Here is a 25350-nt window from a genome sequence, read left to right on the forward strand (position 1 = left end):
TAGAGAATATAAAGAAAACAATTTGAGAATGAAATATGTCCTACAGTCTCACTTTAAGGGAATGCTCTTACTATTATTTTAGAGGACTAGAGAGATGCCTCAGTGAGGAGGAGGAGCATTTGCTGCTCTTGCAGAGGACCCAAGTTTGACTCCCAGCAGCCATAAGTTGGTGGCTTATAGCCACCTGTCCTCCAGCCCGGGGGGACCGGAGGTTCCTGCATCTGTATACAAATATCCACGTACAGGCACACACACATACACATTAGAAATAATTTTTATAAAATTTTATCTCTTTAGTTATAGTGACTGTATTCCTATTTTGTGTCTAGTGAGTTTGTACTTATATTTCTTCTTCTAATTTCATCTGTGAACTCAATGGTCTTGTGTATGAGAGCTTGTTTGGGGCCTCAGGCTTAAACATGTTTGATGGTAAAACAAGAACCAGCTTGCTGTGGTGGCACACTCTTATTAGGATGTACATGCCTCACTAGAGACAGCAGATCCCGTAAGTTTAAGGTCAGCTAAGCAGCCAAGGATACCGAGCAAGACTGGTTTTGGGTTTTTTTTTTTTTTTTTTAAAGATGTATTTATTTATTTATTTATTTATTTATTTTATGAGTACACTGTTGCTGTCTTCGGACACACCAGAATAGGGCATCCAATCTCATTACGGATGGTTGTAAGCCACCATGTGGTTGCTGGGATTTGAACTCAGGACCTCTGGAAGAGCAGTCAGTGCTCTTAACCGCTGAGCCATCTCTCCAGCCCCCAAGACTGTGTTTAAAAAAAAAAAAATCCAAACCAAAGTGTTTTTTTTTTTTCCCTGCATCTGCCAGTATAAAAATAAATGACAAATTAGAGCTTTTAATTTCTCATTTGTTGCAAACTTTCAATTATAATCTTTTTGGTTAGTTGGTTGGCTTTTCAAGACAGGATTTCTCTGAGTAGCCCTGGCTAACCTGGAACTCACTCTGCAAACCAGGCTGGCCTCAAACTCAGAGATCCTCTTGTTTCTGCCTCCTGGAGTGCCCAGATTAAAGGTGTTTAATCCTGCCATCATACTTGGCTTATCTTAACTCCATAGAAGAGTTTTAAAATTTTGCTAATTGCAGCTCAACAAATAATTTTTGTAAGACAAGTTTTAGTATCTTAGTCCATTTGCCCTGTAGCAAAATACCCAAGGCTGAATAATTTATACGTTATCAGCAGTCCTGTAGTTTGGAGGTCCAAAGTAAAGGTTCCAGCAGCTGTGGTCCCTGTTCTCATAGACAGCACCTTCTTGCTGGTGCACTCACCTAAGGTGAGCAGGCCTGCCCAGCAGCGCCCGCCTCAGACTCCATGTTAACACGGTTGCAGCTCAGCATCTGAACTCCAGAGGAGCACAAACATCCAGGCAATAGCAGTGATTATGAATGTCCCCATCTTGTGTAGTATGTAACTCACAAAGATAGTCAGTGATGAGGATTTAAGCATTCTGTGAAATGGTGTCATATAAACATGGTTGGGAAAATCGTACAGGTATTTTCGTCTTCATTCTGCCTAACTGTAATCCTAAATTTACCTTTCAGTCTGAAGACCTGATTACATGTCGATTGATGGTGCCAAACTTTTCAAGCCAGGTGACCTATCTTTACATGGAGAATGCTGTCTTTGTGTGCTCCACGGGAACTGGGAAGTTTTCTCTTCCTCAGGAGAAAATTGTCTTTGATACACAAGGTACTTTAGATGACAAGATGGTTCTTTCTTCATTGAATTATATTTTGCCTTTGTCAAAATTCAGTGAGTCACATGCATATGGAACATTCTGGACTCTAGTTCTGCTTTTATATGTGTCTGTTCACTCACCAATATTGTACAATTTTCACTAAGTAATTTTTTTAAATAAAGATTTATTTATTATATATATATGAGTACACTGTAGCTGTCTTCAGACACACCAGAAGAGGGCATCAGATCCCATTACAGATGGCTGTGAGCCACCATGTGGTTGCTGGGACTTGAACTCAGGACCTCTGGAAGAGCAGCCAGTGTTTTTAACTGCTGAACCATCTCTCCAATAAATAATTCTTAAATTCAAGCACTTTGGCTAACTCATTAGCCATTCTTGGTAGTTTCTCTTATTGTACATTTTGCTTCTGATTTGCTACCTGCCAGTTAGAAACATTAATAATGTTTGCTTCCGCTGAGGTCACAGCCATGCTGAATACCTAAGCCGGGTACAATTCCCCAGCTGTTATCTTTACAGGCAAAATTAGTTTAAACAATTTTTTTTTTCCTCTAAAGAGACCAAGGAGGTAAGAACTAACACTGGGAGAAGTGAGTGCTCATCTTGGTTTGTGAGAGAGACTTGCTCTGAGTTAACACTCTTCATACTAATTTGCGTAGCCCTGGCAGGAGGTGTCCTAGGAGCCGGCCTACAGTACAGACCAGACCAGTAGATACTGACGGGCGGTACGGCCTCCCTCCCAAGACTGCTACAGAAGACAGAGTCTGGACAGGGCCACAGAGCTGTATTGTAGGCTGTTCCTAAGGCACAGAGCAGCCTACCAGCTGCCTGGATTGGCCCAGCAGAGACAAACCATTAGGCAAATAGCAAGAGGGCACTCGGGGCAGCACAGGGCAGAGATGCTGCCATTCTGAGTTTGCAGAATAGAGAATTTGGAAGAATTGAGGAGGGGCTTGCTCACTGTTCCCTTGTAGGGACAAGTTTTGGTTTGGTTGGTTATTTTTGTTTTTTTTTTTAAGATTTTTTTATATCTGTGCAGGAACAGGGGTACCAGTGGAGGCCAGAAGAGGGTATAGTCCCTGGAGCTGGAGTTACAGGAGGTTGTAAGCCTCTTAGTGAGGTCACCAAGAACTGAACTCCAGTGTTCTGCAGGAGCCGCAAATGCTTTAACTGCTGATCCTTCGCTCCTGCCCGGTTTTTCTTGTTTTTAAAGTAGAAAGACAGTCTGCTTCATGGAGTACGGACAGGATCTTTACAGTTTGGGAGTCTAAGTGTCATAAACAAGAAAGGTCACAGGCCATCAAGATAGTTGGGGCGGTAGATCTGAGGAATTAATCTGTACCATCTTGGTGTGTTTTTCTCAGGAGATGGCATTCTGGGCGCTGGCTCCTGTGGTGGTGTTCCTATCCTTTTCTCTAGGAACAGTGGTCTGGTGTCTGTCACTCCACGGGAAAATGTGTCCCTGTTAGCAGAAGACCTGGAAGACTCTCTGGCCTCTTCAGTTGGTGGACGGGGCAGTGAGGTAAAGGATCCGAAGATCCGGTAACGTTTCCTTTACCAGCACATTCACACCAGGCCATCTACAGGGCTGGGAAATCACTTCCTGGATCTCTTGTCTCCCATCTCAAGGTCTTCTTTACAGCTGGTTGTAGGTCTCGGCCATTCCTTCTGCTCTTTCCTCTGTATCTTTGAGTCAAATGTATATGTTGCTGTTCCTAGGTCACCAGCTTTAAAGCAAGGACTTGGGACAGTTCATACTTCCTCCTCTCCTTCACCTTTCCTAGCACAGGGTGCAGAGTGACTGCTGGTGTGGTTCCTGAGCCCAGGGGAGCGCTCATGCACTGCACACATTGTACAGCCCTGGGGCCTGGATTGGCAACATGGGTGTCACACACACCATCCATCCAGCAGCTCTGGAGGGTGCTTGTTGGGGAGTTTTCCTGTGGTCACCTCAGGAAGGTGGCCAGGCTTAGCCTACTGTTCTCTTCACTGTCCAGACCCTAAGGACCTGTCCCCACTTGTGCCAGGGCGACCTGTGTGGGTTCTGGGGATCAAACTCAGGTAGCCAAACTTGCACAGCAAGTAAGTGTCTATATTCACTGAGCCCTCAGTGACACCAAAGGATGAATTCTGACAGGCTTATGAGATTAAAAATAAATAAGAAATCAACTTTGTTATCTTGAAACCTGAGATAACTTTATCTGTAAGTTTGGGGTTTTTAAACAATAAAAAATATTTCAGTCACAAAAGGCTAAAAATAATGTGTACAGATTTTTTTCATTTAAAGATTATATGAAATATAGAAATATTTTAGACAAATATTATTTTGACACTAATATAACCAACTGTATTTCAGCAAACTCCTAAGCTGCTAACATCAACAAATAAACAAATTAATTAACTAATTTTAAAAAGCTACCCACTCTTGTTTACTGATTCAGTTCTCACGGGAGCTAGTAGAAGAGTTAGTAATGCAGTAAGCGCTTACAGCCGTGTGCTTTGTCGTATGTGAGAACCTGACATTTAACAAAAGAAAATACTGACTTATCTCGCAAAGAATATTTTCATATTTGCCTAAAATATAAGTCCTCTCCCACCGAAATACATGACAAATTCACATATTTGATTTCATTCATCATAAGACACTGGCTTGTCTAATGTCCATAAGTCTTTGTGTTTAGACTTTTTTTTAGAGGCAGAGTCTTGCTGTGTATGTAGCTCAGACTGGTTCTTGCCTTGTTCTCAGGGTTGGAATAACAGACATGCGCTCCTATGTCTAAACTTTGTGTAGACTGTTTTCATAATTAAAAGCTGAAGTGAATGAAACCAGTCATGGTGGTACAAGTCTTTTAATACCAGCACTTAGGAGGCAGAGGCAGGTGGACCTCTGTGAGTTAGAGGCCAGCCTGGTCTATATAGAGTTCCAGGTCAGCCAAGGCTGCATAGTGAGACCCTATCTCAAAGAGGGAGGGGGATGCTGGAGAAATGGCTAAGCAATTAGAGCATTTGCTGCTCTCGTAGAGGGCCTGACTTTGATCCTAGCACTCATGTAGTGGCTTGGAGCCATTTGTAGCTCTAGTTTCAAGGTATCCTGTTCTCTCTTCTGGCCTTTGAGGGCATCAGGTATGATACAGGTGTGTACATATATGCATGCAGTCAAACACGATACAGGTGTGTACATATATGCATGCAGTCGAACACGATACAGGTGTGTACATATGTGCATGCAGTCGAACACGATACAGGTGTGTACATATATGCATGCAGTCGAACACTCATGCACATAAAAATAAGCATTGTAAACAAAAAGAAAACTGGAAGTGATTTGGCAGTTTACACGGCGTGTGGTGTGTTTTAATCCTGTGGTGACCCTGTGGCTGTATAGTAGTGCTCTGTGTTCCTGCATTTCTTCTTAGTCCTGCTCAGCCGTGTCATTCCCCCGTGCTAATGCCCATTGTGACAAGCCTAGGGACAATTGGGACAGTTCTGACCAGTGGCGGGAAACCCTGAGTTACCTGCCTTGCCTGCAGGACTTTGGTCATCGGCAGTCAGCTCTGGGGGTGTGATCTATGGCAGGATCCTTCAAAGACGAATGATCCTGGAGCTTCCCCTCTAATTGGCAGCTTTTTTCTTGGCAGAGTATGGTTTTTGAGACCACCACAAAGAATGAAACTGTAGCCCATGAAGACAAGACAAAACTGCTTAAGGCTGCATTTCTACAGTACTGCAGGTATAACACTTTTTTTTTTTTTTAAAGATCTCTCTGTTTCTGTCTCTGTGTGTGTATGTTCATAGAATCCAGGAAAGGGCATCAGATCTCTTGGAACTGGAGTTACAGGCAATTGTGAGGCACCTGATAAGAGTGACAGGAACCAAATCCAGGGCCTCTGCAAGTGCAATCGCCACTTCTGACCACCCCAGCACACGTCCACACACACCTCCCTGTTGTGTTTATGGGTCTTGTTATGGAACTCGGGCTGGTCCTCCTGTCTTGCCCCTCTAGTGCTGGATTTGTAGCCACTATGTTCAGCTGTCATAACACATTTTAAATCACAGAGTATTGTAAATGAATTATCCTTAATATAAATATTAGCAGCAAATTTAGTCCCCAATAACTACACAGAGAAACCAAGATTTAAAACTGCACCTCAACAACTGAGCAGGTAAATGCTCTGCCTTACCTCCTGTGCTAAGCTGGCTCTTCCCAGCCCCGTCCCGTGGTACTTGGATATTACTCGTGATCTGGCACCTTGGGCTTAGGTGTGTTTCTGTGATCTTCCCCAGACCCCCTTCCTCATGGCTCGAAACCCTCCATTTTCCTCAAGGATCTGAATCTCCCTCTCTCCCTCCTCTGGTTAGCAGATGTCCTGCCCTATTCTCTATTCTGCCCAGCCATTGGGTGATCAGCATTTCTTGACAGAGAATAAATGGTAAGAATTGTTTACACAAACTTGAGACAGGAGATTCTTGGTATAAGCATTACAATGCTGTGTCCAGATTGAAAACTAGATATGAGGGCAGAGAAATCAGTATTTGAATAACACAAGAGTAAACTTCACACAGTGTACAAAACTTAACCTACAGCTTACCACTTGAGTGGGACACAGTTTACTGATGCTCACCGTGCACTGGTGCTACTAAGAGCTAGTGGGGCAAGTGTGCCATTTCCAGGAAGCCTTTCTGGGTGCTGGGGTTCCACACGATTATCTGCATCTGACATCCGAAAGAGGCCCCTTGTAGTTTGGGAGCATCTGATCTTAGCACAGCCTTCATGGGAAACAATGGCCATTCAAGTTGGCCATCCTGAAGACAGTGGACAAGGTCCCCCTTTAAAGTATCAAAGCAAATGAATTGCAGATTGAGTTACATGGGTGTTATACAAGTATCCCCTTGAGCTGGGGTTTAGTTACCACAGAACCTAGTGGTTCTTCAGCCTTGCTCAGATTCTGCAGTTGGGCTGTTGGAGATCAGGTCAGGTGACAGTTGGGCAAGTCCCAGTTGTGCTCTCATTGTGCCCAGATTCCGATGTGGCCGTTTCTTGCCTGGACTTCTCACATTTCTAGAGCCTTGGCTGGCAGCTCTTTGCTTCCTGTAGTGTGTGATTGCTGCCTTGACATTTGAGACAGGTAACCAGCTGGGGGCATGTGTTGAGCAGTACCCCTGGCCTCTCCCACTTAAGCCAGAACTACACTCCTCCTTCCCCCTTTGTTATAACCACATTATCTCCAAACGTTGTCAAATAGTCCTGAGGGTCAGACATAACTGATAAAACTTTCAAGTGCTATCTATTTTTTTTTTTTAGCTTCATATTATCTGGTTTTCATCTTTCTTTATTCACAAAATGTAAATACAAAGTATTTTGTTGATGGGAGTTTGGGGAAGCATCTGTAATTACTGGTTAGGTCTTGTACAAGTAGATCCCCTTAGCCTGTAGGAAGCCTGGGGCTCCAGCCCCAGTTGTCGACACCTGGAGATTGGTTCAGCCCTTTTCGTCCTGACCACATGTCTTTAGCAGATGAATCCCTGTGCAAAGAGCCCCTGGAACTTGAGCACCCCACTGTCTCACTGGCTGGCTGGACTTGCTTGTGGAGTGCAGGATTCCTGGTGCACTGGAGTGTGCGTGGGCACAGAAGCTTTAGAACTGGGCCGTCCAGGTTTTAGGGCTTGAGTGCACAGTGGAAGCATCATGGACACGGGCGCACATTTCAGTTGATTATCAGCACGTTTTCTGCCTTTTTCGTACTTTCCTTCCTAGGCAGGGCTGGTTTACCTTTGAATAGGCCTGGGAAAATCATAGCCACACCTTGCCTGCCAAGTCTGACTCTTGCCAGAGCTGTGAGGCTGTGGCCAGGATGGTTACTAATTCTGGCAGTTTGCTCCTTTGTGGGGATTGAGGAGAGGAGTGAAGGAGCAGTAGTTTGCCTTGCACATCTTGGTTTGGAAGGATGATTTTTCAGCATTTACTGCCTCTACTGCCAAGTTCTTGGGCCCTCACCTGCCATCCACTCGCTCTGGTGCAGGATGGTGCACGTTCACTTGTGAGACTCTAAGCTTGTCCGTCTAATACTGCCTTGTTTATGGTCTGCTGGACTCCCTGTCCTGTCCACGTGGGGGCGCCACTAGACAGTGTAGTATTTATTTATGGCCTTGTATTTCATGGTTCAATCTTACTGGAGAGATTTGGGTTATTTCATCTTGCACAGATTTCTAGTGATGGTCTTGTAGACTGTATATGACAATGCAGTCAGCAGCTATAGCTTTATTTTGGTTTCTTAAGGCTGCCAAAACAAGTTACCATTAACTCTGTGGCTTATGGGGCTCACATTACAGGGTCAGTGGGGCCGCTCGTGCCCTGGAGGTTCTGGGGAGTACTTTCAGGCCTCTCCCAGCAGCCATGGCCACCGAGGAGCTTGTTGATGCTTCTTTCCTGTTTGCCTCTTCCTGGGGTTTCTTTATTTTGAGGCAGCTCCTTATGTAGCCTAGGACTTGAGATCATCCTCCCTCAGCCTTGCACCCCTAGTGTTGGGGTGTCGGGCTTGTCCCATGACACTCAGCACATGACTTTGTAACAGCTATAGGCACTGGGTTTAGGGCCCGCCCCGAATCATCCTTATCTTAACTAATCCTCCCAAATAGAGTGCACTGAGGCTCCAGGTAGACATGAGTGTGGGGTCTTACCACCTAATGCAGGCAGTTTGAGGTGTTTCCAGACAAGGATTACTAGGTACAGAAAGGGGCCTCAGCCTAAATAACCTGTGGAAGTATTGCCGGGCCCAATGCAGCTATACCCTAGACTCCCAAGGGCTCTACTTGTGCATGGCTCAGGGCCAGGACCAGGAGTTGTAAGGAAGTGGACACTTGACAGCAAAAATATTCTTCTTCCACTAGAGTTCTGAGTTCCTACCAGATCCTTCTAACTTCCCGTACTTGATAGAACTAGAGTGGCATCTGCTTGTCCCCTGGGGCCCTGGGGTTGTGTGCAGCCACACACCACACCCTGCAGGGCTGTGCGTGTGTATATCTCTTTCAGTCCTTCTCAGTGGAGGCCACATTTATCTTCCTCTTGTCCTTATTGGTATCTGGTTGTTTTTTCATGTCTCTGCCCAGTTTAGAAGAGTCTTCTTTTTAGGGGCTCACTGTCCTTCAGGCTTGTGCTCTGGAACTTTCCCCCAAACTCTCCTAGGTGCACTGCCTGGTTTTGTGTCAACTTGACGCAAGCTAGAATGAATCATCAGAGAGGAAGGAGCCTCAGTTGAGGAAATGCCTCCATGAGATCCAGCTGTAAGGCATTTTCTCAATTAGTGATTAATGGGGCCCAGCCCATGGTGGGTGGTGCCATTTCTGGGTTCATGGTCCTGGGTTCTATAAGAAAGCAGGGTTGAACAAACCTGGAGGAGCAAGCCAGTAAGCAGCACCCTCCATGGCCTCTGCATCAGCTCCTGCTCCAGGATCCTGTCCTGTGTGAGTTCCTGTCATGACTTTCTTCACTGATAAACAGCAATGTGAAAATATAAGCCAAGTAAACCCTTTCTTCCCCAACTTGCTTTTCGGTCATGGTGTTTTATTGCAGCAATAGAGACCCTAGCTCAGACACTAGGAGACCTGTTTTTCACATCTGATGCAGCTTCCTTGCTGACAACAGAACATGCTCTGTGGATGGCTGAGAACCACTTCATTCCCCTTGGCCTCTTCTTCCAGAGAGCTCGCCTTCCCTCTAAAGGGTTTATTGTCCTTCCTTGTCCTTGCTGGCATGTTATTACTTTCCTCATTGTTGTCACCAGATATCTGACAGTTTAAAAAAGAAAGGACTTTTGTTGTAGCTTAGAGCTGACAGTGATCGTCTCTCACAGAGAAGGGTCATCACAGGGAAGGGTCATCACAGGGAAGGGTCATCACAGAGCAATGGTGAGTGTGTTCTATCTGTAGTCAAGAAGCAGAGCAGAGAATGGGCTTATTCAGTTCCACTTCACTTTTTTTTTCCCAATTAATTTATTTATTATGTATACAGCATTCTACCTGAATGTATGCCTATATACCAGAAGAGGGCATCAGATCCCATTACAGATGGTTGTGAGCCACCATGTGGTTGCTGGGAATTGAATTCAGGACCTCTGGAAGAGCAGTCAGTGCTCTTAACCTCTGAGCCAGCCCCCTCCACTTCACTTTATTCAGTCTTCCCACGTCAACCTAGAAAACTCCAGAGATTTGTCTTGAAGGTGATTCTAGAACCTGTTGAGTTAACATGTAAACCATCATGGTTCTGTCTGTCAGTCTGTGTCCGAGCACTTGCCTGCGAATATGCCACTGCGTGTTTGGTGGTCTGATGCCATTGTGACTTTCGAAAGCCTAGGGCTGATCTCTGTGTCCCAGTCATTGTCTAGTGCCTGGCCTGGCAGGGATTCAGTGTGTTGATGAGTGTCCAGCTGTGCAGAAGCTTTAACCTTGTAATATGAACAGTCCTTTGGGCTGAAGCATATACATGTGATTTTAACCTTAGCGTTTCTGTGGTGAGCTTGAGAATGGTTTGCCTTCATGATGCATTTGTGTTCTATTCACTGCAGGAAAGATTTGGGCAGAGCTCAGATGATGGCTGATGAACTGTTTTCCTCTCACACCGACTTGGAGTCGGACTCTGAGCTCGACAAGGCTGTGACTCAGATCAGTGTGGACCTCATAGACGACTACCCAGCCTCAGACCCACGCTGGGCAGAGTCTGTCCCCCAGGGTAAGCCGGCTTGAGTCACTATGACGGAGGAGTTAAAACGGAGCACAGAGCGGAGAGGAGTGTCGGTTCCCAAGTCAGGGATCAGTCAACACACCTGCACTGTCGCAAGCCTTCCCTCCGGCACATTCTGACAAGGGCCCCAACACATGGCCTGGTGTCATGGTAGAAAGAGTCATGATTCTTAGCATTTTAATCTAAAACAGCTTGGTGTTTGTGTTAGTCAGGATTCTCTAGAGGAACAGAAATGGTAGAATGAGTAAGTATATGGAATTTATTAGAATGCATTACAGGCAGTGGTCCAGCTCGTACACATGACTGTCTACCGACAGAAAGTTCAACAATTCAGTAGTTGTTCAGTCCGCAAGGCTGGATGTCTCAGCTGTTGTTCAGTAGACATCAGAATCCCAAAGCCCGTCGGCTCTCGTGCCGGTGAAGGAGTGGAGCTGCCAGTGAGAGCGAGGGCAAGCAGGCAGAGAGCAAGAGCTTCCCCATGTCCTTACTTGGCTGCCATGACAGGGTATGGCCCAGATTCAGAATAGGTCTTCTGATCTCAAAGGATCCAGATTTAAGATGACTCTTCCTACCAATCTCAAATGACCCAATTAAATAAAAATCCCTCACTGGTGTGCCTAGGGGCTTGAGTTTTTAGTTAATTCACATGTAGTCAAGTTCACAGCAAGAATAGCCCTCAGATTGGCTATTGGATCTCCTAGGTGTTGGAGAAATTCTTGGTATTCAGAAGTGAATACCTCACCTCCCCTTCCTGTCCCAGGTGACAGTCACCACCTCACCTCCCCCAGCTGTCCCAGGTGACAGCCCACTTAGGCTGCTCTGCTTTCCCATTTCCCAGAAAGTGTCTCAGATGCAAATCTCTCTCCACACTGAGCTCTGCTTCTGAAATGTCTGCTGAGTCTTACTGGGGATTTAGGGAGTCCCTTGCTGCTTTCTTGGAGCCGAACCATACAGTGGCTAACTCGGGGCACACTTTTTGTTTTGAATAAGTACAGTGTCAACACTACTAGGCTTTTCTCTGAATTTAATAACTCTTTGACACAGGGTCTTACTTTGTAGTCTTGGCTGTTCCAGAACTCACTATAGCCCAGACTAGCCTTGTAATCTCCTGCTTCTGCTTTACCAAGAGGTCAGAGTACTAATGTGTGCCACCACTGACTTATACATCCAGCTCTCTGGCTCTTTAAATGATGTGTATAACTTCTGTTACGGATCGGTGCTCTGTTCCTTTATGTCCTCTTAGCTTGTGTGTGTCCGCTACTGTTCTGACAATGGTTTTGTGTCTACCTGTGCTGCTGTGTTCTGACAGAAGCCCCTGGGCTGAGCAACACCTCGCTGATCATTTTGCACCAGCTGGAGGACAAGATGAAAGCTCACTGCCTCTTGGTGGACTTCCTTCACCAAGTAAGCCTCAGCACTGGGTAAGGGGTGGGCCGGCACTCTAGCCCCTTTTCTGAGTATCCGTGAGGGCCTGGCTTATGTACTGATGCAGAAGGAGTAGTTGCAGGCCTGGCATACATGTGATGTCAGAGGGCAGCTCTCAGTAGTTGCAGGCCTGGCATACATGTGATGTCAGAGGGCAGCTCTCAGGAGGAGTAGTTGCAGGCCTGGCATACATGTGATGTCAGAGGGCAGCTCTCAGGAGGGGTTTCTCTCTTTCTGGCGGTCAGACGGTGTCTTTACCCACTGAGCTGTCTCACCAGCCCAAGGCCAGGAATTTGTAAAATCAGAGTCTCATACAAACTTTTTTAATGCTTTTATGTTAAAACGTGGATTGTTGTACATCGGTTTTATATTGTCAGGAGGACCTTGACTGTGACCAGGTAGGATCAAGAAGCTATCTTTTTACGGTCTGTGGAGGGCAGTCACACTGAACACCTGTGTGCTGAGAGCTGGTGACAAGTATGGACACACCTGCTTATTAGAAGCCACAGGCAGCCAGAGTGTAGGCACACAGTGACTTGGAGGACTTAATGGGGTCTCAGTTGCCAACAGCTCTAACTGTGTGTGCAGACCCAACACTGGTGTCTCTTGTGTTTGCATTCTCTTCTCTGTGGCTTGTAGGGGGTTTGCGTTTTGTTTTTTAAAAACAAGGTCTCGCTATGTAAAGCTAGCTGTCCCGAAATTGACTATATTGATCAGCCTAGAGATCTATCTCCCTCTGCCTCCTGAATGGGAGGATTAAAGGACTGAGGCACCATGCCCAGCTCTTCTCCATAGCTTTGTCTCTGAGCAGGAAACATTTGCTGTCACAACCAGGACACATACAGCCCAGTGCTTTAAGGCAGTACCTCTGTATTTGGGGCCACTCTATGATTCTGGGTGGGGTGGGAAGTGATGGTGGCACTGTGGCTGTGGTCCCTGTGGCTCTGGTCCTGGTGTGTGCTGGAATGATCTTGGCACACAGCTGCAGCTTCACTCTGTGCTCCCATGAGCACTCCCTGCTGATGGCTCTCACAGAGGAACTGTGCTTTTAAATTTCCTATGAGAGAACAGGAAAATGAGTTCAAATCATGTAACGGTAACTTTGACTTTAAGACTCATCAGCCAGTCGTGGTAGCAGATGCCTTTAATCTCTCTACTCAGGGACAAAGGCAGGCAGATCTCAGAGTTCAAAGGCAACCTGTTCTATACAGTGAGTTCCTGTCTCAAAAAAAAGTGAGGGGAGAAAGACGGTAGAACGAGCAGTGGTAGAACAGGCAAGTACAATGGAGCCGCATGGCCACCGCGATCCGGCTGCTAAAGTCATCTGTCACATGAGACGTCAAGGCACAGCCTCAGGAGTAGCATGAGCCCTGTGTTTGAGGGGCTTACTGTTTGCTTGAGAGGGGTTATTTTGTTTGTTTTGGGGGTTAAGGTAGCCTAGAAAATGTAACCAAAGCCAGCTTTGAACTCCTGATCTGACGTTTACTGGCTGAGCCATCTTGCTGCACCCCCACGCACACCCTTGTGTTGCCTGCCAGGGTGGGTGTACGGAGGCAGAGAAAGAAGTGAGGATAGGAGAAGTCAGGTCACGTGTGAGTGAAGAAATGATACTTCCGTCTGCAAAGCGGCCCGTCATTGCTGCATGAGTCTTGGCTGCTTTCCTGTTCCTGTTCCTGTAATACTTGATAGTAAACTAGATCCTGGCAACCACCAGAGTCAGGACACTCAGATAGGAGATGCTGCCTGCCCTCCACCTAAAGTCAAGGTTCTGGAAATCATCCCGTAAGATGGTGGATCCAAGTTTCCATATCCCAAAGGTCTATAATCCAGGATAGGAATCCAGGTACAGATCAGAAAAGCCATTTGATCCTCATGCTGTCTAACCAGTGCTTTGAGACATGTGACAGCTGTGGATAGAAACAGTGAGGTGACTTTGCCCTGCGTGGAGCATTGGGAAGAATGTCACCCAGAGGTGGCCTATAGCGGGGAAGCTCCTGGGAGAATGTGGCCACATTTTCTATGAGCACCATCTGAGAACAAGTGCTTGCTTTGTTTTTGTGAGGTCGGCTTGTTTAGACGTCTGGGCTCTTATCCAATCAGAGGGACACCCATGACCACCCGACTGCTGCTCTGTGAACATGCAGAAAAGCTGTCAGCTGCCATCACACTCAAAAACCATCACTCTCGGCTACCAGACCTGGTGAACGCGGCTATCCTGCTCACCCTGAACAAGAGGGAGTGTGAGGTGCCCGCCAGCCTGACCCCTGCCGATGTCTTCTTTCGGGAGGTGAGCTGCGCCCTAATTCTCTTCTTCTGTGAGCTGTGCGTGCGTGCGTGCGTGCGTGCGTGCACATCCCTGTCTGGGCAGAATGTTAAAATACCTCATTGACATGCTGGCTCAGGCTCCCTGCCTTACGGACACTATGATGTGGTGTCCTCTTCACTGCTTGCCCTCTAGGAGGGGGATACAGTTGACTGAGAAAGGGGCTCCCTCTTGGCTCGCACAGGAAGCTGTTTTGTCCAGTAGGCTCTCAGGCCTCTAGCTTGCTCTGGCGTGAAGAGTTGAGGCTCTGTGCAGGTAGCAGGTGGGAGTAGCTACTCTCCGGCCTGTTGGCAGTTTCACTTTGTCAGAGACCAGCCTGTGTATGTGTGTGTGTTTATACATGTGGGGGTTTGTGTGCTACATGTGGCCCATGTGTGGAGGTCAGAGAGGAACTTTGAGGCGTTCTCTCCTTCTGTCATGTGGTTCCCAGGAGTCAAACTTGTCAAACGGCACTGCAGCAGGCAGCTTATCTGCTAAGTCATCTCACTGGCCCAAGATGAAGCTTCTGTGCAGCTGACCAGAGCCCCGTGACCACCCCTCCCCTCCCCCTTCTTCCTGGAGTGGTTCTCTATCCTGTCTGCTTGCACATAGAGCGGCGCGTTCCTAAAGGATTCTAATAATGTTAAGAGAGGGCTGTTCCGCTCAGCATAGAGGACATACCTGATATGGCAGCCCAGGAGGCCTGGCTGGAAGAGCATCCCGCCTTGACATTGGCTCGCTTTGGGAAGAGCCCGGGTCCATTCAAGGCTTCCTAAGAGTGGTACTGACCACTCGGGCGGGCTGAGTGGCACAGCACAGCATCTGTGCGCGGGCACAGCATAGCATCTGTGTGCACCACTGGAGCCTGGAGAGAACATGGAGCCTTCACTGGCTTTTGTTAGACACTCATCCTTGATGTCTGCTGGGAACTTGTGTCAGATTCCCCACCCACATACCTTCCCCAAATCCAAAAGTCCTGTGTGTAAAATGACATAAGAGAAGAGCTTCACCATCCTCTAGTGTGCCGTAAATCACCTCTAGGTTCCATTTATTAACTAAAGTGACAGTGACTGGAACAAGTCAGGAAATGGACTTTCTGTGCATTAACTTTCATCATCATGTCAATATATTAACTTCCGTTGAATGATGGTAAGATGCAGCCTACCGAGTAGGCCCTGTTATCCCTAAGAGCCTGACGCTGTCACCCTGTCTGCCCTCAGGTGTCGCAGGTGGACACTATCTGTGAGTGTCTCTTGGAGCATGAGGAACAAGTCCTGCGTGACGTTGCTTTGGTCTCTCAGGAATGGGCAGACGTGGCGATCCATGTCAATACGGTCCTCAAGGTACTTACTGCACATGGCAGCAGTGTCAGCGAGCCTCCGTCCAGGATGGGGACAGGAAAGTGCTGTCCTTAACCCAGCTCTGTGCTGCCTGAGCTAGAAGGTCGCAGCTGTTTGTAAAGTTCAAGAGAGCTAGAGCAGCCTGTACTTTTATGAACTAACACATTTTTTTAGTTTTTTTTTTTTTTGTGCACACTAATGGGTTTCTATAATTCTGACTTTGTGTTTGGTAAAGTATTCTTTGAAGAGGGTTTTCTTCTCTAACATCGTGTCCACTCATTTCTCTGGCCTTGAACTCTTAGTGCAGCCTCTGCCTTCCAGTTAGCTGGGACATGCACACACTACTACATCTCTGCGTTTTAACTCCTCAGAATTTGTTACTTAGGTTATTACCTAAGGGCTTTATTCTGTTTTTTCCCTATTAGACTGTATAGTGCTGGTTTTTTTTTAAAGATTTATTTACTTTTTTATGAATGTGAGTACACTGTTGCTGTCTTCAGACACACCAGACGAGGGCATCAGATCCCATCACGGATGGTTGTGAGCCACCATGTGGTTGCTGGGGATTGAACTCAGGACCTCTGGCAGAACAGTCAGTGCTCTTAACCACAGAGCCATCTCTCCAGCCTTATAGTGTATTTTTTTTCTGCTTTGGTTACTTTAGTTTTCTGAAATGAATTTCAATTGTGCAGTAACACAAGTTTTTGAAAGCTGAACGAGCCCCGAGTGCTGAGTGTCTGCTTTCTTGTAGGCTGGTGCTGCAGGCCTTCCCTCAGCACAGCAGCCCACAGACAGAGGTCAGCGGAACTGCACTAACAGCTTATTGCTTCCCAGGTGTGACTGTGTATTTCCTTTTCCCAGGACATGCTACAGGCTGCCACTCATTACCGCCTAAACAAGAGCTCTATGTACAGTCGGGAAGAGCCACTAGGGAAGGAGCCAGAGTATGTGCCGTGGACAGGTACCGTTGGCTGCCATGCTAGTGCTGTGTCAGATCTTAGGGGAGGTCTGTGAGTGAGATGAAGCTCTAGACTCGAAGGGTCGCTTGGGTGGGTGAGTGGGTTGGTTTTTTTTTTTTTTTTTGGTTTGGTTTGGTTTTCAAGACAGGGTTTCTCTGTGTAGCCCTTGGTTGTCCCAGAACTCACTCTGTAGACCAGGCTGGCCTCTATCTCAGAGATCCCCACCTCTCCCTCCTAAGTGCTGGGATTAAATGTGTGGGCCACCACTGCTCAGCCTGGCTGTATTTGTTGATTCCATCCTGGTGTTTCGTTGTTATCTGAGTGGATTGTGATGCATCTGCCAGGCTTTAGTCGTGAGACCTCCACAGAAGCAGGTGGTGGCTTTGGAGGACTAGGCTGTAACTCATGCTCATATCACATGGACCTGGGTTAAGAAAAGGTTCACAAGGCACAAGCAGGGCTCACCTGAACACTGCTCTGTCTTCCTAGAGCAGTGAAGAAAGCTGGTTTTCAGGTCATTGGTCTTTTTCCTTACCACCATGGAAGCCTTTCTTAGGAAGTTATTTTGGACTTTACAGCCACAAGTGGTCCATCCGGTATCCGAACAGCAATCATGCGTCAGCACGGCATCATCCTGAAGACGGTGTACCCGCAGGCTGATAGCAGCCTCCGAAGTGTCGTGATGGAGCAGCTCGTTGCACTGATTGACTGCTTCCTGGACAGTTACGTTTCTCAGCTGAAATCTCTGGAGAAATCCAGTGACCAAGAAAGATACAGCAGTCTGGAAGTGGAATACCTGCAGAAAAGATCGGAACTCCTCTCTCCCCTGCGTGAGTGTCTGAGAGTCAGAAACGGCCGCGGGCTGTGTGTGTGCCAGGTAGAGGTTGGAGAGCTCACACAGAGCAGTAGGTGCAGCTAATCCGCCTGTGACCACACAGACCCGGCACATTTAGAGAGCTTTCTGTATTCGAGTCATCCAGCTTTGTAAAGTTATTCTGATACAAACACCCCAGGAGATTCAATTGCTTGAAAAAAGAACTCAGTCGATGAGGCTATGCAGATGCCTTTAGCCATGGAGTTCAGCGTGCTGGGCTGCTGGGTGCCATTTTCCAGCACTTGAGAGGCTGGCTCAGAAAAAAGAACTCAGGCCTTCGTATGAACAGCCAGTTTTAGAGCAGAGCCTGATGGTTGTTGGTGAAGGGCACAGGCGCACAGTGTGGGCACAGGTACACAAGCGGCTGTTGAGCAGATAGCAATTTCCTTTTATAGCCAGATCAGGAAAGTGTGTTCTGCTAGTGAGTGATGGGGTCTCCTCTGGGGAGCCAGCAGTGGATTCAGGGCTGCATTTGCCTCTTAGGAAAGCTTAGGTGGATCAGTAACGGGCACAGTTTGTATCGGTTGCATCATCTCTTTCTCCTGCAGTCACACTAGGCCAGTACCCATGGGCAGCTTCTCTGGCAGAGAAGTACTGTGACTTTGATATCCTGGTTCAGATGTGTGAACAGACAGACAACCAGGCCCGACTCCAGCGCTACATGACCCAGTTTGCTGACCAGGTAATCACACTGGTGTGTATGGGAGTGGGGCTGGGATTAGCATACCACACTGTCTAAGGCTTTCCCTCTCTAGAAAGCTGCTCTGGCTTTGAGATGAGGAATGAGGGAGAGGGGAAGATGACAGATTTTCACATTACATTGTCTTGTCAGGCAGACTGATCCTTGTGTGAATAGACTGTGTTAGTTACCCTTCTATTACTGTGATACAACATTACCAAGACAACTTAGAGAGGAGTTTGAGTTTACGTTTCCAGAGGCTTACAGTCTGCATGGCGGAGCACTGCATGGCCATAGAAAGAGGAAGGGTCACAGAAATGGGGTGAGCCTTTACGTTCTCAAGCCATCCTGTGTTGTGAAAAACAGTTTATAAAATCCTTCCTGCCTTAGACCACAAGCTGCCCAGCTGTTGTGCTGCCTATGGCGTGTTTAGAAATGAAGAGTTACTATGGCTACGGGCCAAGAGAACGGGGCCCAGAGGGCTGCCTCGTTAGAGCGCAGCCTAGATGGAACATAGAAGTTAGTAAGTAGTGACTCGGAGTTATCTGTAGGAAAGTGGATTCTAACAGTATGGAGGGTAGACAGTTGCCCGGCTATTGTGCTGCCTAAGGCATATTTTAAAACGTGAAGGCTTGCATGTGTCTTTCATCCAGGAACATAAATAGTCTAAGGCGGGAAGAAACCCCATGCCAGAATTTTTAAAAATGTTTTGTAACAACAAGCGCCAGTGACATACTTTTTCACCAAGCCATACCTCCTAGACCTACCCAAACAGTGCCACTGGCTGAGGGCCAAATGTCCAAACCTGTAGGGGACATCTCATCAAACCACCACATAAACACTGAGAGGTTTACTGGTCTTTGGGAAATGTTAAACTGTCACTTTGGGGGTTTGCTTTTGTTTTTTAAGACATGGTCTGTGTCTCCCAAGTGCTAGAGTTACAGGCACAAGGCTTGGCTAACTTTTGAATCTATTCTCTCCTTAAAGTGTAACACGACCTCTGAAGTGTAGGAAGACTTAGAGCATCCTCATAGGCGGAGAGAGCTCAGACAGGCTCCTCCTGTCAGCAGTTCTGATGCCAGCTTTCTGTTTTTAGACAGAGTTTTGATCCTGATGCTGCCAGGGTGATTCTGATTGTCCCTTAGACAGCTACTTTGTCCCATGAGTTAACCTTATAAAAGCCTTTCCCCTCTACTATTAAAGGAATTTTGTATAAAATTCAGAACACCACTACAGAGCCAATGGTTATAAGTAGCTGTCAGTGGCTTCAGGAAGAAAACAGGTTTTGTTTTCCACATAAGGTCTCTTGTCTGGCCTGGAACTCCTTTTGTACACTAAGCCTTGAACTCAACCAAGATCCACCTGTCCTTCCCTTTGAAGTGCTGGGATGAAAACTACATGCCTGGCTGAAAACAGGTGGATTTTTTGTTTCTCTCTGTGTAGCCCTAGAGATCCATCCAACTCTTCCTCCTGAGTGCTGGGATTAAAGGTGTGCACCACAACCACCTACCTGGCTGAAACCAGGTTTTAATGTAACTGAGTTCTGGCGGTGTGTGTGTGGTGTGCTCGTGAGGACAGGACCATGTGTCAGTGCTGCAGTCATCAGCACTGAGGCCGGTGCTTTGCGTTTCTCTGTAGCTGCTTTTCTTGCTGTCTGTGAGAGTTGTGCCTGCCCATGTGTATATGTGCAGCATATGCACTCCCACTGCCTGTGAAGGTCAGAAAAAGGCATAGCTCCCCAGGAACTGTAGCTACTGCAGTTGTGAGCCATCATGTAAGTTCTCTCTCCAGCCCTCAGACCAGTGCTTCTTAGTAGATTTGTCAAGACATGGCTGGATTCAGGAGTAGGAATGCACTGTCCATGTGGGGTAGACGCTAACCATATGGAACATATGTTTTGTTTTGCTTTAATTAAATGTATATGGATGTTTTGCCTGCATATATGTGTAGACACCACATGCATGCCTGGAAGAAGCCAGAAGAGGATGTTGGATCACCAGGAACTGGATTAAATATAGCTGTGAGCCTGGAGATTGAACTTGGGTCCTCTGTAAGGGCAGCCAGTGATCTACCTGCTGAGCTGTCTCTGCAGCCCCAACACTTGGATTTTGTCAATACGGAATTACTTGCTAGGTGGCTTAGCACCTGATGACCTGAGTTAGATCCTAGAGCCTACGTGGTAGGAAGAGAACCAGTTCCCAAGTTGTCCTCTGACCTCCATGCATACCGTGGTACTTGTGGACATACACACACACACACACACACACACACACAAGTGGTTGTAAAAGTCGGAGGGTTTCTGTTTAGAGGTTTTGAAAGGGACTGAGTATTTATATTTTCAAAGCTGTTTTACTAACTATTGATACATTCTTGGTCTATTCCTTGTAGAATTTTTCAGACTTTCTGTTTCGTTGGTACCTGGAGAAAGGAAAGCGGGGCAAATTGCTGTCTCAGCCCACTTCTCAGCACGGACAATTGGCAAATTTTTTGCAAGCCCATGAACATCTCAGCTGGTTACATGAAATTAATAGTCAAGAATTAGAAAAGGTAAGATGGTTTGCTTATGAGAAGCAGCTGGTTATGCAGTTTAAGTATTTTTAATTAATCTCAGTTTTAATAATTAAAGTATTGTTTATAGCCACACAGCTGATAAATGGCTAGTATCTAGACTTTTCTCATTGGAGAGTAGCTCTGGCTAATCTGGAACTGTTGTAGACCACACTGGGCTCAAAGTCACAGAGGTCTGTTTCTACCTTGTGAGTACTGAGATTAAAAGCATACACCACCATACCTCACTTAAAATTCTTTTACATCATCTTTGTGTGTGTGCACATGTGTGAGCACTGGCAGGGGAGGGGCCAGAAGACAACTTAAAGTTAGTTCTTTTCACCCTAGGTTCTAGGGATTAAACTCAGGTGGTCCGTCTTGGTACCAAGCATGTTTATCTAATGAGCCATCACTGAAATATAAGGTTTTATGGTATAGATATGTTAATTAGCCTTCTTTATCTTTTCACATGTATGTATATGTTTAAACTTTATCTTGCATTCCATGAATATATGTAGTTAAGATATATCAATTTACAATAGACTTTTTTTTTAAATTTAATTTAAAACATGGTATTAGTGGATTGTCCACACATATACTTTCTGTTGCAGTGATAAACACCATGACCAAGAACAACTTAGGGAGGAAAGGTTTATGTGGCTTACACATCCTTTTTTTTTTTTTTTTTTTTTTTTTTAAATTTATTTATTGTATGTAAATACACTGTAGCTGTCTTCAGACACCCCATAAGAGGGCATCAGATCTCATTATGGATGGTTGTGAGCCACCATGTGGTTGCTCTTAACCACTGAGCCATCTCACCAGCCCTGGCTTACACATCCTAATCACAGTGATGTCTGAAGGAAGTCGGGGTAGGGACCATGAGGGCTGCTGCTTGCTCACTTGTCTTCAGGCTCACACCTTTTATATAAGCCCAGGATAGCCCCACCCACGGTGGGCTACCTCTGTCAGCAGAGAAAATGTCCAAACAGACAGGCCCACAGGCCAGTCTGCGAGACATTCAGTCACTCAATTGAGATTTTGTTTTCCCAGATATGTCTAGGTTTGTGTCCAACTGACAAAATCTCACCATCCTGCCTCCTGTTCTTTCTCATCATTGGAATAATATTCTTTTAATATTTTATTAATTTTATAAAAATCATTAGTTTTTTCTTGCTAATGACTTCTAATGAAAATCAAATCATGGGATCTGTGGAGATGTCTCAGTCAAGTGCTTGCTGTACAAACAGAAGGATGGATGTGAGTTAGGACCCTGAGGTAAAAAGCCAGACCTACAGCGCGCAAATAGTTTCAATACTAAAAAGGCAAAGACAGGCAGATCCTGGAGCTCACTGGGCAGCCAGCCTGAGTCCATGAGCTCTGAGTTCAGTGAGAGACGCTGTCTCATAAAAGAAGCTGGAGTGATGGACAGACGCTACCCCTCCGACCTGCGTGCTCGCAACCAAGAACACACACAAAAAACTCAACTTAGCAGAAAAGCAGCTCATATTAACGTGTGCTCGTGACAGGTGCTAAGTGAGCACACAGTTGGAATAGAGCCTGTCTTCCGAGCCTCCCTCCCCGTGCTTGCCCTGTGGGCTAGAGCTCTCACTGTGGTTGCCAGTGCTTCGACACGGACCCCAGCTCGGTTCGCTGCTCACCAACATGTCTCCCTTTCTCCTTGTCTTGTGTACTTAGGCTCATACAACACTGCTGGGTTTGGCAAATATGGAAACTCGTTATTTTGCAAAGAAAAAAACCCTCCTTGGCTTGAGTAAACTGGCAGCGTTAGCCTCAGACCTTTCAGAGGACACGCTGCAGGAGAAGATCGAAGGTAAGGGGTCCCAGAGAGGAGGCGCCCGCGTCAGTTGCACTGTGTCTGCCTGGAGTCACTCCATTTCAGTAGGATGCTGCTGCCCATCTTACTGACTGCCCGTGTTTACGGTTCAGTCATGGACTTAGAGTCATTAATCCATCATTCTGCTGAGTAGGTGGAAACGAGGCTTCCTGGGGCTTGCCGCCCAGCCGGTCTAGCCACATTAGTGAGCTCTGGTTTACTGTTGGTTTTTTGTTTGTTTTGGTTTTTTTTTTTTTTTTTTTTTTTGTTGTTTTTTTGTTTTTTCGAGGCAGGGTTTCTCTGTGTAGTCCTGGCTGTCCTGGAACTCACTCTGTAGACCAGGCTGGCCTCGAACTCAGAAATCCGCCTGCCTCTGCCTCCCAAGTGCTGGGATTAAAGGCGTGCGCCACCACCGCCCGGCTTTGTTTTGGTTTTTAAAGAAACCCTGTCTCAAAAAAAAAAACAAGGTAGAGAGCACTTGAAGAAGACATCCGTGTCAGCCTCTGACTTCTCCACACATCCTATGTCAGCCTCTGGCTTCTACACACAAAAGACTAAGCCACTGAGTCGAGTGGTTGAGGAGAAAAGCCTGTGTGTTTACGTCAGTACACAGACCTCTCAGCTAAGACACGCCCATGTTTCACACTTTTGAAATGCTGTGACATGGTCATGTCATCAGCTCACAATGTCCCTTAGCCACTGCTTAGCCTGGCCTCTCATCACAAGGGAGCAGGACACCGTATGCAGGCCATCCTGCACTCTTCAGCTGTTAGCACTGTGAAGACAAAAGGGTCATCCCTCAACTGTGAGGAGTATTTTGGGAACAGCTAGAAACTTGAACTTTTTTCCCCTTGAAATAGAGTCTCACTATGAAGCCCAGGCTGGCATTGAACTTACAGCCCTCCCACGTCAGCCCCTGAATGCTGTGAACGAATGTATTTAACATGAGATGATGTTGCAATAAGCTTGTTAGTTTCTGAAGGCTGGATAATGCTATTTGTGCTTAGACGCCCTTTTTTTTTTTCCCTGTATTTTTTGTTTGTTTCTTTTTTTTTAAAGATTTATTTATTTTGTGTATTTTATGTACACTGTCGCTGTCTTCAGTCACACCAGAAGAGGGCACCAGATCCCATTACAGATGGTTGTGAGCCACCATGTGGTTGCCGGGAATTGAACTCAGGACCTCTGGAAGTGCAGTCAGTGCTCTTAACTACTGAGCCATCCCTCCATCCCTTGATTTTTGTTTTTTGGGTTTTTTGTTGTTTTGTTTTTTGATGTTGTTGTTGTTGTTTTGAGACAAGGTTTTTTTCTGTGTAGGTCTGGCTGTCCTGGAATTCACTGTAGACCAGGCTGGCCTCGAACTCGGAGATCTTCCTGCTTCTGCCTCCCTTGTTCTGGAATTAAATACGTCCTTATTCTTAAGAATACCTCCTGAAGTACTTAGAATTTAAATGTCATGAAGCCTGCAGCCTCCCTATGATAGAAAAGGGGGAGAGGAAAATGGAGGAAAGCCAGGCCTGGTGGCCTGTGCCTGTGATCCCTGGGCCTGGGAGGCTAAAGCGGAAGAACTGAAGGCCAGCCTGGGCTATGTGAGATCCTGTCTCCAAAAAAACAAAAAAAATTTTTTTCTTCTGGAGAGAGCTAGACTTGGTCATGCCTGTAATCTCACTAGGAGGTAGAGGTTGGCAAATCTCAGTCTCAAAAATTAAATAAACTTTAGTTCTATGAGTAATTTCTATGAAAAATTTTGAATTGTGGGGAAGAGGTGGGGGTCGATTGGAGGTTTTCACCTGCTGAAGGAACTGCTGTGATTTGGTTGTTTTGCTCACTTGGAAGTCTGTAGAACACGCTGCTGTAGGCGGGTATGCTGTGCTTCAGCCTGTCTGTTGTGACTGCTGTGATGGACATACAACAGTGCGTCTGGGCAGAAAACTCTACCGTGCAGAGGGCTGGAACTCGTCCAGTGGGGCGTTCTTACCTGTTAATGCAAGGGTGCATGTTTACCAACGTTTTGTTTTTTTTTTTCTGATATACCATGGTTTCTGGATAATACCGCCATACTCTTTCACTGAGCTGCCCTGAAGTGGGGCCTGTAGCTGGGGCGCTCCCCTCCTGAAGTAGCTTTCTCTCTTGGCAGATACTTTCTGCTGCTGTGGTCTTGGATCAATCAGTAAATCTGTTGTGAGCAATGAAGAATAAGCAGTTAAAAGCATAACATCTGGAGACCGTGGGGTACCAGTGGCTTGCCTTTAGAGCTGTTTAGAGCTGGTTGGCTTTGATTTGCATTTCAATGACAATGGCAGAAGTGACATCCCATTGTGTCCTTGATCACCAGCCATGGCTGAACAGGAGCGCTTCCTGCTACACCAGGAGACCCTGCCAGAGCAGCTGCTGACCGAGAGACAGCTGAGTCTTAGTGCAATGCCCGTGTTGACCGCACCACAGCTCATCAGTGTAAGTGTCATAGATGTCACAGCCGTGTCCTGTGTCCTCATGCAGAACAAGCTTGCCTTTGCTAGGACATAGTCTGGAGCTCCCAGTAGGGTCACCTGCCAGAGACCTTTCCCCCTAGAAAAGCTGTTAGGAGCAGAAAGAATTAGCAGGATGCAGCTCCCAGCCCTCCCAGTGCTCCCTCCTTCAGAGGCCTTGCAGGAGTCACAGTGAGATGCTTTCTCAGAGTAGGAGTGCCTGCTGTGAGGTGACTGTTCCTAGGTGTTACTCTGTACTCGAGAAGCTCAAAAGCACAGACTTAAGTACTGCACTGTTTCCTGGCAACAGTGATCCAGCCAAGGGCAGAGCATCTAGGATGCATCAGATGAGCCGCTGGTGCTGTGCACTCTGCCTCCTCCTCCTCTTCCCGTTTCTCCCCAAGTCTGTTTTAATTGCAGTTAAAGGAAAACAAACAGTCCAGGACCTTGAGTGTA

The 25350-nt window shown here is 46.5% G+C and overlaps 1 protein-coding gene across 1 annotated transcript in view; it reads left to right on the top strand.

Annotated features, from left to right (window-relative positions):
- Positions 1-25350, top strand: part of Nup133 (nucleoporin 133) — a 50574-nt gene that overhangs the window by 17631 nt on the left and 7593 nt on the right. The window contains exons 10-22 of the mRNA XM_028767729.1: positions 1569-1716; positions 3091-3248; positions 5365-5456; positions 10288-10451; positions 11773-11867; positions 13951-14175; positions 15411-15533; positions 16392-16491; positions 17068-17319; positions 17912-18045; positions 20431-20589; positions 22288-22423; positions 24762-24880. Of these exons, the coding sequence (XP_028623562.1) occupies positions 1569-1716; positions 3091-3248; positions 5365-5456; positions 10288-10451; positions 11773-11867; positions 13951-14175; positions 15411-15533; positions 16392-16491; positions 17068-17319; positions 17912-18045; positions 20431-20589; positions 22288-22423; positions 24762-24880 (1905 nt within the window). The remainder of the gene's footprint in view (positions 1-1568; positions 1717-3090; positions 3249-5364; positions 5457-10287; positions 10452-11772; positions 11868-13950; positions 14176-15410; positions 15534-16391; positions 16492-17067; positions 17320-17911; positions 18046-20430; positions 20590-22287; positions 22424-24761; positions 24881-25350) is intronic.

This window comes from Grammomys surdaster, unplaced genomic scaffold, assembly GCF_004785775.1.
Source record: "Grammomys surdaster isolate TR1022 unplaced genomic scaffold, NIH_TR_1.0 181, whole genome shotgun sequence".
Taxonomy (NCBI): Eukaryota; Metazoa; Chordata; class Mammalia; order Rodentia; family Muridae; genus Grammomys; species Grammomys surdaster.